At 29.9% G+C, this 14880-nt stretch overlaps 1 protein-coding gene across 1 annotated transcript; it reads right to left on the bottom strand.

Annotated features, from left to right (window-relative positions):
• Positions 1 to 182: 182 nt before the first annotated feature.
• Positions 183 to 7817, bottom strand: LOC149899050 (alpha-tocopherol transfer protein-like). Its single transcript, XM_090114128.1, has 6 exons — positions 7631 to 7817; positions 4629 to 4785; positions 3712 to 3829; positions 3191 to 3325; positions 2638 to 2851; positions 183 to 599 (listed from the first exon to the last, which is right to left on the bottom strand). Exons 1-6 carry the CDS (start codon positions 7791 to 7793, stop codon positions 445 to 447), a joined length of 942 nt encoding a protein of 313 aa, XP_089970254.1. The 5' UTR covers positions 7794 to 7817; the 3' UTR covers positions 183 to 444.
• Between the last annotated feature and the right edge of the window lie 7063 nt (positions 7818 to 14880).

Below are 14880 nucleotides of genomic sequence, written 5' to 3'. Positions count from 1 at the left end.
ATTTATCAACAGAAAATATACCAATTAACTGCAAATGTACGCAAATTACGTATAGGTACTATGTTTTTATTTATTATCAGTATATTCTTAATCATATTTACAATAAAAATAAAGGAAATCATATAATATATTATTTCAATTTGAAGAAAAACTAAACACAAATCAAACCAAATTTCCACCTTCACGCACTAAATGTTCTGTGTTAAATAATATATTATATTTAACACAAAACAAGCTATAAGTACAATTAGAATAACATTTTTCCAAGCTATACAATAATACAAATCAAATTTACAAAAAAAAAGTGAAAATTATAATTATATCACATAATATTATTAAACAAAATTATCCGTCCCATGTGCCAAGGAAGATTATGTTATATATTATTTTCTAAGTTATTCACGACAGGAGCGAAGTCGTGGGCGGAAAGCTAGCTATAATATTCTAATCTACACTCAACACTCGGAATGTCCCAGGCATGCCAGCGTATTCTTCATTGAACCGATTGTTCTGACGAAGATTTTCGTTAGTTTTCGCTCCCCTCATTTCTCGCATGTAGTCCATAACATCTTTCGACGATAGAACGTTGACCCAGTCATCTAAAAGTATAAAATTTAAGTATGTATTTAATTTTTAATTTAATTAATTGAAATTACTGTATACGTTTACACATCATTTCAATGCTGAAAATGGTAAAGTTTTTTTTTATGTATAGGTCGGCAAACGAGCTTGCGCGTCATCGTACAGAAAGCTGAGATGATTGGCGCCGCCCATGAACAACCACAGACTCTGGAGTACTGTGGTTGCGTTGCCGGCCTTTGAGGGAGGAGTAGGTACGCTCTCTTCTTAAAGTAATCCAAATTGAAGTCCTTGGGAAATGCCGAATTTGGAAGGTCGTTCCACAGAGGAGTAGTGCGCGGTAGGAAGTTCCTCCTAAAACGCACGGTGGAAGAACGCCAAGTATCGAGATGATGTGGGTGAAATTTGAGCTTGTGGCGTGTGGTTCGGTGATGAAATTCGGCGGCTGGTATTGTACCGAACAGCTCTTCAGAGCATTCACCGTGGAAAATGCGGTAGAAAACGCAGAGAGATGCCAAAGTACATGAAAAATTGTATAAAATTACTGTTTTATTAGTGTATAGGTACGACTGAATGATGAAGAACGTAGTATCATATTTAGTAATCTCTGGTAGAACCTATGTTGCTCGTTATAAAAAAGGTCCAACTTAAAGGAAAACTGAAATAGATCATGGTATATAAATCGAACGTTTGAGAACTAAAAAAGCAATTCCTAGTAAACCACTGATAAAACAATAACACCCATTGTAAAAACAATGAAGATCTAAGAAGGCCTAATAATTAAAGTTAACACAGTATTTCTTAGAAACATGTTGAGTTTTTATACCCAGGCATCCTTTGAGATATTATTTTAATGAGCATTTGAGAATTTTACAAAAATTATATTGAAATGATCTAAGTGGTTATCTAATTATAATAATGTCATATTTCGTTATTATTTTAAAAGTAAATTATATTAAAAATAAAAAAAATATATTGAATTTATTTTTCATTTTTCATCATAGTATAAAAAGTTGCTTTTCGGCGACTGTGTGCCTGCAGGTATGCTTAAATCTTTAAAATGAGTTTTTTGGGTTGGGCAGACAGCTGGTATATATTATGGCTTATATTTCTGAAACAACTTGTCTATTTATAGTGTTCTCTTAGACTTTTTAAGTAATTTAATAATTCGTTATCATCTGACTAATGAAATTGCGAGAAATTCATTCAAACGTCGCAAAATATTACGATTTAAATTTCAAACTGGTTTTAAAACTAGTATTTTAGGGTCAAGGCTCTCAGATTTTTTAATGAGTTACATTTCAATTAGTTTAGTTCGTGTAAGTAATTAATTGAATTATTTATGTTGTGTGTGCCAAATAGGGTAAAGTATTTTGTATCGAGTAAATAGTAAGAAAAGTATTATAATATTATATTCTGTGGTTATAGCACAGATTACTTAATTGCTTTTACAGGGGGCGCCCACAAATTACGTTAGGTGTTTTTTTTCAATTTTTTGACTTTTAGACCCTCACTCTTCCCAATGCAAGGTTAGTTGAGATTTGACTCGACCTCCTTAAACACCTCACGTAATTTATGGACGCCCCCTAATCTGTGCTATAACCTCAGATTACTATATTTTGTAAATAGTTACTACGTATGTTGTACGTAAGTAATATTTGACATCAGTCAATAACAATAAGTTTTCCGTCGATCAAGATTATTACCGTAAATATTTTGTAAATATTTTGTTTTTTTGTTTACAAAATATTTAATGATTTCAAACGAGAAAACGTACATACTTCTTATTATAATAGAATATTATAAAGTAATACGTAAATATTTTATAAGACTAAGAAACCGAGGTTCCTCCAAAATATGATATATACTAGCACGTGGCTTCAACCTTTCTCTGGAACCTAATAAATTATATATTAAAACCTTCCTATTGAATCACTCTATCTATTAAAAATCCGTTGCGTAGTTTTACAGATTTAAGCATAATATGTCCCTAGACATAGTGACAGAGAAAGCGACTTTGTTTTAAATTAGGTATGTAGTGATCAGTAAATAACCAACCTTGCATTTCTTTTATAGATTTTTCATACCCTCCAAAATCCACGGGTAGCACATCTTTATCAATAATATCATGTAATTCATCACTAGATTTATAAATATGTATGCGGCTTGCTAATTTAGGTTTTAGAATCTGTTTGAAGATCTGCACTAGAAGGTCGATTGCTTTTGACTGTGTGATCATGTGGATGCCCTTTACTTTCATGCCATAGCCATCCTGAAATCGAGAATAGTGTATGTTTTGAAACTTTCAAAGGAAATACTGTAATTATACAGATCATCTTATCAAGAAATAGAGGCAAAAGTTTAACAATTCTAAGATAGGTAAATCTGGAATTAATGCATTATTTTCCCATGTCGTTTTCACGTTACGTTTTGTAAGCTGTAGGTGACTTCTACTTTAAAAGTTATATCTAAACGTTTTTAATATTAGAACACCCATATTATAATAAATTTAAAGAAACAAATTCTCTTCAAATGTATTTGATTATCCAATTTTGATGCATTTTTATTCCTAAAAAATGTTCAGTATGTGTTATAAAACTGTATTCCTCACCATATAGATACTGAATGCTTGTCTCAATTCGACGACATTTATGTTGGAGACAAATTTAACTAAATCTACTTCGGTTAGGTCATATACCACACGGAACCCATCGACGTAGTCATACCGCCTTACGTACTCTGAAATCTAAAAAGAAAATATGTTTTATAATTACAAGATGTATATTAAGTTACATAAATACATATAAAATACATACATATAATATGGTATTTCCACAAAGTTTCTTATGATATACTTATTCCAAAAAATCTTTATCAAGTTTTTAAAATTAAACAGCAATCGAAAGAAGCATTTGAAATCAACTATCATACACTTATTTCAGAAACCCGTATCGTAAATTTATTAAACCTTATAGTGATTAATTTCTACCTTGTCAATATTAACGAATTCGCTTGCAGGCGTAAATAATGGTAAAATATGAGTATCGAAACATTTGCTAAGACTAAAATTCAATGAAAATAGATAAAAAATTATAATTTTTATTCACATTATATTTGATGTTAATTACTTACAAGAATGCAGAACCTATACACGACACTAATATGCTGAGCATTAGTGGGTGTCTTCAAAGCCTTCGCTACGAACAATCTATGATGTTCCTTTGTTAATTTTGGACAGATTGCTACATTTCTGCAAGAGCAAATAAAAAGTTAATATTTAAGGATTTTCTGTTTGTAAAAAACAGTTAAATTGAATTATTCTATGAGCTTAAACAATATTATATTATTAATAATAATATAACATTATTATATTAAAGTGAAACTTTTATTACATCTCCTAAAATTTTTTGGTCTGTGTAGCGCATGTCGCGTGTATCGCATCGGCAGCCGAACGTCACGCGACATGCGCTACACAAAGCAGTGTTCGGAACCGTTCGAACAGTTTCACTTTTACCGTGGTTTCATAAAATCACACAACATTTTTTGTTTTAGCGAAGTTAGAGCCGGATCAACATTGATTCTTATAAATTTAGTGGCTCACATATTTTGATGGTTATGGTTATGATATAATTTTAAGGATTTTGTTGGCGATGTGGATAGCGCTAGACTGTTTCGTTGTCTGCTTTATGTTATTCATATTATCAAGATCAGATTCAACATTGGGAAAAATCCATACTAATATTATAAATGCGAAAGTAACTCTGTCTGTCTGTCTGTTACTCAATCACGCCTAAACTACTGAACCAATTTTCATGAAATTTGGTAGAGGGATATTTTGATACCCGAGAAAGGACATAGGCTACTTTTTTGTTCCGGGCAAATGATACAATCCCGGAAATCCCACGGGAACGGGAACTATGCGGGTTTTCCCTTGAAACGCGGACGAAGTCGCGGACGGTATGCTAGTTTAATATAAAATTACACACACTTCATAAATGTATTGTCAGTTTTAGGATTGATTTACTTATTTAAATTATTTTTAAACTTACATAACTTCAAACATTACGTCCAAGTCCTTCTTAGGATTTAGTTCTTCGAAGAATTCAGGCATCAGAGTTTTAACAGTGCACATTTTGTCGAGTCGCTTTTTTGCGTTTTCTATCGATCCTTTTGATGTTATTATATAGGACTCCAAATAGGGATCAGCTGAGGAAAAAAAATTAATAATTACTTATTTACTATGTAGAGTTAATTAAGAAATAAAAGAGCAACTATGGAGTTTCTTGCCGATTCTTCTCCATAGATACTGCTTTCCGAATCGGTGGTAAATGTTAAAAATACTTATGTAATGACGATTCGAAAGTGCTACTAAATACTTAGTAGTCTAATTGAATAAATGAATGTTTGAGTTTGAGTTTGAGTTTGAATAACATGAAAAATTAGTGAATTTATATGCGGAAATGTTTTTAAACAATGCAATAAGTGCAAATAAGCTATAGCTGTGGTTTAAAACATAAAACACCTTTAAATAATGCTCAATACGTTTTTACAAAGCTACGTCATTTATTATGTACCTATAAGTAGACTTGAGTTAAAAACATTATAAATGTGAAGGCTGTTTTTTATTTATTTATCACGATACATTTTGGCGTGACCGATGGAACAATCTAAATAATGTATAAAATGTATAAAACTACCCACATGCTTTATTGGACGGATAAATTTTATCCAAGCATTGAAAAATCGGCCCTAAAATGGGATTATTATTATTTATTCGTCATTCTATGCCAATGTCCACGTCATTCTCTAGCCTTCTAGGGAATTAATTTGTCAAGGAACTCTACAAACATTAATAATAATAGTTATATCACAGGTTAAACCAAAGAAATTAGGTCTAGGACAATCTAGTTTGCATTAAAATTGTGCTCAGGTTATTATTAATATAAAAATATGTTAATAGAATGATTTGGTAAATTATCTATTCTTCATAGCTTTTAATGACGCCAAGTAGAAAAACAAATAGGTAAGGGTTTTATCTTCGCTTCGTAAAATTATATGTATTATAGATATAGTTATTTGTAGTAATATTTTTATTTACTATAGAATTTTTGGAATCAAATTCGTACACCTACATCTTGGCGGCAGTTAAATGAAAAATAAAACGTATTTTGCTTTTACTGATCTCAAACGTGATTGTAGTTTTGCAAGTAATCTAGTAACTACCTATCGTTTTATTTTTATGGTATTTTTTAATTTTAAATTTTAATATATACTTAATAATATAATATAAATAGGTACATGAACAAATGCACATTCACATATACACTAATATTATAAAGCTGCAGACTTTGTTTGTGTTTTTGTTAGCTGGGTGCTAATTTCAAGAACTATGGGTCCGATTTGAAAAATTATTGACTACTGTTAGACACTACATATTTTATCGAGGAAGGATGATAGGTATATCTTCACGCTAAAACCAATAGTAGCGAAGCGTTGCGAGTAAAACCGCGGGGCACAACTAGCGTATTATTTCAGTAAAGTTTCCTTTAATCTAATCTTATATATAAAAATGAATTGCAAAATGTGTTGGTAAGCGCATAACTCGAGAACGGCTGAACCGATTTCGATAATTCTTTTTTTATTATATTCCTTGAAGTACGAGGATGGTTTTATGTAGAGAAAACGTAAATGTGTACCACGGGCGAAGCCGGGGCGGACCGCTAGTGCCTCATATAGGTCACTTTAATATCCCAAATTAAATGCACATGTTAAATCTGATTAATTATTGCTCTAGATAATAATTATTTGACCAACTTTACAAGAACATTCTGGCATTTACAACAGATGGTCTGGCTGACCTTAGACTTTTATAATTTTACACCACTTAAGTGCTAAGTTTATTACGTGTTTTATGACCGACTTTAAACCATGTAAAATGATATAGAGTGCAAGCTAAAGTTAGTCAATTTTCACAAAATATACTAATATTACAATTTATTGAAATAATTTATAAAAATCGAATCTTGGGGTATGCTTTATGAGTCACATACATTTCACATACTTATCATTTATGAGTTTCTTATAGATCTATTCTTTTTCACAATTACTTCCTATTTATTTACTTTACAATATTAGCCATTTGGTATACAAGGGTGACTGGTAATTCGACGTGATCCTTCAAAGGCGTTATACTAGAGGTCATTTGCAACAAATTAAGTCCAGTTAACCAGGGGTCAAAAATGGATGGTTATCTAACAGTTAACTAACAAACTAAAAATAAATTGAAATACATTAAAAAAAAACAAGTAAATGCGCGGGAATCCGGCTTTTAAATCTTTATAAACTTATGACCAGACATAAAGTTAAAATATTAATAACAGAACAGAAGATTTTTGAACTATAATTATTAGTAATTTTCCATTAGTTTACGCGGAAAATTATACCGATGAAATTAAACATGTTTTTTCTACTATTTTAATATAATACAAATTTACTAGAGAATTTACTGGAGACTATTCGCAAACATAAGCCTATATTTAAATAGGCATATTTTATACAAATGTGCCAGTAAAACTAGTTTGATTGAATTAAATTAGGCCTACAACCTTCATTTAGTAGCTGTTATTGACGTATTTAAAAGTGTTTTTATTTACTTTTAATTAGCATTAGCATTATTGTCGAAATTAATATTTGAATTGAAAATTTCTTAAGTCGCGTTGATCTCCAGAAAATGTCTAATGGTTTCGCTTTACCGGCTTGCTGGTGTTCTCAAAATTCACATTTTAATACCAAAATTGTAATTATAAGTGTTCACTTCTATCAGCAGTCTTTGTGACTGATTTGCCTTTTTACTCAAACATTTGGTTTTATATAAAAGAGAAAAAATAAACACGAAAATGTGCTTCTCTCTTTTGAGAGAGAACAGCTGTTCCTTTGCAGTGCGCATAAAAAAATATGTTGATGGTATTGTTTATGATATTATTATCAGGAAACAAATAAATAATAATTATAATATTATCGTTCAGAGTAATTAAAAATAAATAATACTAACGAAAATCTTTCTTCAAAAAGTGTGGTTGACTTTCCACCCATTTCTTCAAGATGTCAATGGCGTGTCTCCTGTCTTCTTCTTTTTCTAAATTGATGCTTTTCCTTACAAAATCCACAGTATCCGAGTGCAATTGTAACATCTTATTCCCTTGTATTTCTACCATTTTTCCTTAGAGATGAATATGTGTTTTCACTACAACTGCTTTATTTAAACTGCGGTAAGCTGCGATTTTTATTACCGGACGCTTGTTAATATTTTATTAGTATTTGCAATACTTCAATAGGCTTTTTAATTTATTGTTTTATTTATTTTAAACTTTTATCATAACAGCTTAAAGGTACCTTTTATGAAAAAAAAAAGAAAAGCCAATTGCAAGTAAATAAGTTATTGTTTAATAGCAATGATATTGGATATATATTTTTAATTATATTACCTGCATGTGTGAATAATAAAAAATCCCATTTTAATTTATTACAAGCAAATAATAACATTTTTATTTATATTGTTCATACTTTAAAATACATTACTAATAGAGTATCATATTGTTTTTATGTTCACCTTATTTAAGTTATATTTTTTTTATTTGAAACACAAGGCGTTTCAAAAACTTATATTAGAGAAATCATTTTGGAAAATATATATTACAAGCGGTGATGTTCATGTTCTTTCTATAAGAACCATCCTCGTACTTCAAGGAATATAATAAAAAAAGAATTATCGAAATCGGTCCACCCGTTCACGCGTGACCAAGGAAAACGTGTTAAATTTTTTATATAGGTAGGTATATAGATATATATGATAGCTTCTATAAATTTTTATTTCTATTCACAATGCTAATTGTATTTTAACACTATTTTGTTAGCTTCACCTCTATGTGTGTAAGTCAGTCCTTTAGACTCGATTTTTCTCACTTAAAACGGATTTAACAGATTTAATTTAATCTTCGTACACTTGTTAAAAAAGTGAAGTCACATGTCTTCTAGGGCCTAGGGTAAGGGGCAGATGCATTATACATCTTTTTCACTGATCGATTTTCTTTAGGGACAAGTAGGCGATCAGCCTTCTGTGTCCTGCCAGACCGAGACATTTTTTTCTTCGTCTCCACCGGGAATCGAACTAAGGACCTCTCGATGTTACGCTCACGGCCTACTATACCAAGTTGGCGGCCACTTCTCAAGGATCGGTGTACCTAAATTCAATAATTTCATGATTTTAATTTATTTCTATAAATCTTAATTTCATTTTTTGTATCAGGTTGCATTGTAAATTGTTTAAATGTCAAACCTTGACCTGGTACGAAACAATTACTTTTTTATTTAAAAGTATGTCTGGCATATCTATATACATATAATAAAATCGTAGGAAAGTCAAAACTGTACATTGAATATTTTTTTAAAAGAATACTTGATCCATGATCTATAATCGATATAGAAGCCAAAAATATAGTTTTTAGAATTTTTGTCTGTTTGTCGGTTTGTCTGTTTGTCTGTTTGTCTGTATGTATTTCCGGGCTAATCTCAGAAAGTACTGCATAGATTTACTTCAAATTTTGCATGAATATTCCTAAGAGGTCGGGTGAGGATAGTTTAAACATATTATCATGATATCACCTTCGCGGGAGGAGCTGTGAACCTTTATTTTTCTTACATATTCCGTGTACTACGACAGCGTACAATCTAAAGACTCATGTTTAAATGTTGGTTTCGAGTAAGCCATGCTATTATCTAGCTTTACAAAATTAAAACTATGTCATTTACGTAATTTGGGCAGAGAAACAGTTTAATGAATTTAGTAGTATAAAGACAAATTTGAAACAGCGCCATCTATGAGATTTCGTAAAAATCAAATCAATTTACATGTTATCACTACTGAACAACTGTTGAAAATTAATAATTTAAATATAATCATGTTATTTATTTAACTCTTTAACCCATATCTTCCCTTCCCTATAAGGTGCGCTTATATTTCGTGTGAATATACTACATTTTTAAAAGTGAGGGTAGATGTTTATTATTTTAAGTCAAACTAGACACCATTACAATTAATCTAATATTGATTGTGTTCATTGGTTACATTTTTAATCTTCGTGTTTTATAAATTTATAAAGAATAGAAAAAATTCGATCACGAGGCGGGACTCGAACCCACATAATTTCGTGATCGAATGTTTCTATTCTTTATAAATTTATTATTTATAAATTTATATTTATAAAGCATTTGAATAAATAAATAAATAAAATTAAAATAAATGTCATAAAACCAAAAATATCAAATTCAATCTTCGTGTTTTGTGAATTTTCACCATGCGTTCCCACAAAAGGTAAGTTGTTACTTTTATAGGTATTTATTTTTATAATGATAGCAATTCATGTTTTTTATTGGTTTTATAATGGTTTTATATTACACTTTTAGAATGAAATAATAAAATGATGAATTCTTTTTGACTTTTACAAGATTTTGAGGTGCGTTGGGAACAGTAGTTTGTTGATAAAATTTTATATGTAAGTAGCTTTTTTTATTGATTTACAATTATTAACGTTTGATTTTTTATTATTTTACAGATTCAATGTTCATAAAATTATATCGCCTTTGGAAGACTATTTCTGCTGACAATTTTACAACAACACTTGAAAATTGATGATTTGATGATGAAGATAGTGGCAGCAAGGATTAAGTGGAAATTAGTAATCATCCGCTTCGTCAATTTTTGACTGAAGTTAATGTCCAACGTATGGTTCAATCATTGGAAGTATCTCGGGTAATTTTGGAGGATATTTTTCAGGAAGGAGAGGAGGGGCAGCCAACCACATATCAAACTACTACGTTTTAGTACCGAAAAAAATGTTATTGCCAAATGAAACATAAATTTTGCACTCACAACTGTACAAGTTATGATTTTTATTCTGACTTTGCTGTTATCTGATTATAATATTTATCGTTATGGCTATCGAGGTACCGACCGTACTGGGATGAGAGTACATGATATTATACCTACTCATCATCCAGGATTGCTTAGAGCATTTTCACACTGAAAAAGATGTTTTCTTTGAATCGTAGTTGCTTCATTTATTTATTTTTAATCATTTTACATAATATGTTTTATATTTGCCCATTTTCATTATATTTCTATACATATAATAAAATCGTAGGAAAGTCAAAACTGTACATTGAATATTTTTTTAAAAGAATACTTGATCCATGATCTATAATCGATATAGAAGCCAAAAATATAGTTTTTAGAATTTTTGTCTGTTTGTCGGTTTGTCTGTTTGTCTGTTTGTCTGTATGTATTTCCGGGCTAATCTCAGAAAGTACTGCATAGATTTACTTCAAATTTTGCATGAATATTCCTAAGAGGTCGGGTGAGGATAGTTTAAACATATTATCATGATATCACCTTCGCGGGAGGAGCTGTGAACCTTTATTTTTCTTACATATTCCGTGTACTACGACAGCGTACAATCTAAAGACTCATGTTTAAATGTTGGTTTCGAGTAAGCCATGCTATTATCTAGCTTTACAAAATTAAAACTATGTCATTTACGTAATTTGGGCAGAGAAACAGTTTAATGAATTTAGTAGTATAAAGACAAATTTGAAACAGCGCCATCTATGAGATTTCGTAAAAATCAAATCAATTTACATGTTATCACTACTGAACAACTGTTGAAAATTAATAATTTAAATATAATCATGTTATTTATTTAACTCTTTAACCCATATCTTCCCTTCCCTATAAGGTGCGCTTATATTTCGTGTGAATATACTACATTTTTAAAAGTGAGGGTAGATGTTTATTATTTTAAGTCAAACTAGACACCATTACAATTAATCTAATATTGATTGTGTTCATTGGTTACATTTTTAATCTTCGTGTTTTATAAATTTATAAAGAATAGAAAAAATTCGATCACGAGGCGGGACTCGAACCCACATAATTTCGTGATCGAATGTTTCTATTCTTTATAAATTTATTATTTATAAATTTATATTTATAAAGCATTTGAATAAATAAATAAATAAAATTAAAATAAATGTCATAAAACCAAAAATATCAAATTCAATCTTCGTGTTTTGTGAATTTTCACCATGCGTTCCCACAAAAGGTAAGTTGTTACTTTTATAGGTATTTATTTTTATAATGATAGCAATTCATGTTTTTTATTGGTTTTATAATGGTTTTATATTACACTTTTAGAATGAAATAATAAAATGATGAATTCTTTTTGACTTTTACAAGATTTTGAGGTGCGTTGGGAACAGTAGTTTGTTGATAAAATTTTATATGTAAGTAGCTTTTTTTATTGATTTACAATTATTAACGTTTGATTTTTTATTATTTTACAGATTCAATGTTCATAAAATTATATCGCCTTTGGAAGACTATTTCTGCTGACAATTTTACAACAACACTTGAAAATTGATGATTTGATGATGAAGATAGTGGCAGCAAGGATTAAGTGGAAATTAGTAATCATCCGCTTCGTCAATTTTTGACTGAAGTTAATGTCCAACGTATGGTTCAATCATTGGAAGTATCTCGGGTAATTTTGGAGGATATTTTTCAGGAAGGAGAGGAGGGGCAGCCAACCACATATCAAACTACTACGTTTTAGTACCGAAAAAAATGTTATTGCCAAATGAAACATAAATTTTGCACTCACAACTGTACAAGTTATGATTTTTATTCTGACTTTGCTGTTATCTGATTATAATATTTATCGTTATGGCTATCGAGGTACCGACCGTACTGGGATGAGAGTACATGATATTATACCTACTCATCATCCAGGATTGCTTAGAGCATTTTCACACTGAAAAAGATGTTTTCTTTGAATCGTAGTTGCTTCATTTATTTATTTTTAATCATTTTACATAATATGTTTTATATTTGCCCATTTTCATTATATTTCTATACATATAATAAAATCGTAGGAAAGTCAAAACTGTACATTGAATATTTTTTTAAAAGAATACTTGATCCATGATCTATAATCGATATAGAAGCCAAAAATATAGTTTTTAGAATTTTTGTCTGTTTGTCGGTTTGTCTGTTTGTCTGTTTGTCTGTATGTATTTCCGGGCTAATCTCAGAAAGTACTGCATAGATTTACTTCAAATTTTGCATGAATATTCCTAAGAGGTCGGGTGAGGATAGTTTAAACATATTATCATGATATCACCTTCGCGGGAGGAGCTGTGAACCTTTATTTTTCTTACATATTCCGTGTACTACGACAGCGTACAATCTAAAGACTCATGTTTAAATGTTGGTTTCGAGTAAGCCATGCTATTATCTAGCTTTACAAAATTAAAACTATGTCATTTACGTAATTTGGGCAGAGAAACAGTTTAATGAATTTAGTAGTATAAAGACAAATTTGAAACAGCGCCATCTATGAGATTTCGTAAAAATCAAATCAATTTACATGTTATCACTACTGAACAACTGTTGAAAATTAATAATTTAAATATAATCATGTTATTTATTTAACTCTTTAACCCATATCTTCCCTTCCCTATAAGGTGCGCTTATATTTCGTGTGAATATACTACATTTTTAAAAGTGAGGGTAGATGTTTATTATTTTAAGTCAAACTAGACACCATTACAATTAATCTAATATTGATTGTGTTCATTGGTTACATTTTTAATCTTCGTGTTTTATAAATTTATAAAGAATAGAAAAAATTCGATCACGAGGCGGGACTCGAACCCACATAATTTCGTGATCGAATGTTTCTATTCTTTATAAATTTATTATTTATAAATTTATATTTATAAAGCATTTGAATAAATAAATAAATAAAATTAAAATAAATGTCATAAAACCAAAAATATCAAATTCAATCTTCGTGTTTTGTGAATTTTCACCATGCGTTCCCACAAAAGGTAAGTTGTTACTTTTATAGGTATTTATTTTTATAATGATAGCAATTCATGTTTTTTATTGGTTTTATAATGGTTTTATATTACACTTTTAGAATGAAATAATAAAATGATGAATTCTTTTTGACTTTTACAAGATTTTGAGGTGCGTTGGGAACAGTAGTTTGTTGATAAAATTTTATATGTAAGTAGCTTTTTTTATTGATTTACAATTATTAACGTTTGATTTTTTATTATTTTACAGATTCAATGTTCATAAAATTATATCGCCTTTGGAAGACTATTTCTGCTGACAATTTTACAACAACACTTGAAAATTGATGATTTGATGATGAAGATAGTGGCAGCAAGGATTAAGTGGAAATTAGTAATCATCCGCTTCGTCAATTTTTGACTGAAGTTAATGTCCAACGTATGGTTCAATCATTGGAAGTATCTCGGGTAATTTTGGAGGATATTTTTCAGGAAGGAGAGGAGGGGCAGCCAACCACATATCAAACTACTACGTTTTAGTACCGAAAAAAATGTTATTGCCAAATGAAACATAAATTTTGCACTCACAACTGTACAAGTTATGATTTTTATTCTGACTTTGCTGTTATCTGATTATAATATTTATCGTTATGGCTATCGAGGTACCGACCGTACTGGGATGAGAGTACATGATATTATACCTACTCATCATCCAGGATTGCTTAGAGCATTTTCACACTGAAAAAGATGTTTTCTTTGAATCGTAGTTGCTTCATTTATTTATTTTTAATCATTTTACATAATATGTTTTATATTTGCCCATTTTCATTATATTTTATAAATAAAATGGAACCAACATAACTTTGTTACGTAGGTATCATTTCTCTATTAATAATCCGTAGGCATATTTTCCGAGCACCCCATTTAAGGTGCGGTCCTGAAATTATAAAAAGTTAATGTATACTTTTGCCTAATATAAGCTCAAGATCATTTTTAGATAAAAATAACAAAAAGAACTTATTTATTAAAATTTAGTAGATAAAAGAAATTATGTTACGATTTTATAAGAAAACACAGTATATTTATTAGGCGGCGGTGATCTCTTCCAGGCAAAAGATATTCATCAGCTCAATAAAATTGAATAGTTGTTGTTAGTTATTCTTTAAATTCACTGATTGTAATGAGCATTTCCGCATGCAAGTTGTATCGTAGTTTAGATATATCATAGTTTTGACACATTACAGTTCCAACAAAACCCTCAAATTTTTGAGCAGAGTTGAGCAAGATAATTTAAAAAATGTGCTGTGTTAAGTACCTATTATAGAAAAGGTTAGTTCGTTGATAATTATCATTTCTTCATCATTTACATGGGTGTTGTTAAATGTTAGT

This window comes from Colias eurytheme, chromosome 21 (assembly GCF_061535395.1).
Source record: "Colias eurytheme isolate Ceu_HAF_F1 chromosome 21, ilColEury1 Martin Lab GWU primary, whole genome shotgun sequence".
In the NCBI taxonomy this organism is placed as follows: domain Eukaryota; kingdom Metazoa; phylum Arthropoda; class Insecta; order Lepidoptera; family Pieridae; genus Colias; species Colias eurytheme.
The sequence above is the reverse complement of the archived record's forward strand: the minus strand, read 5'-3'. Positions and strand labels throughout refer to the sequence as shown.

Bases quoted from the DNA above. Each gene is read 5' to 3' on its own strand.
- LOC149899050 (XM_090114128.1), bottom strand. From the start codon at position 7,793: ATGGTAGAAATACAAGGGAATAAGATGTTACAATTGCACTCGGATACT. The intron at 3,326-3,711 runs GTAAGTAATTAA...TTTTCTTTTTAG, and splicing joins TGTATAGGTTCTGCATTCTT to ATTTCAGAGTACGTAAGGCG. The intron at 2,852-3,190 runs GTGAGGAATACA...TCTCGATTTCAG, and splicing joins AAGCATTCAGTATCTATATG to GATGGCTATGGCATGAAAGT.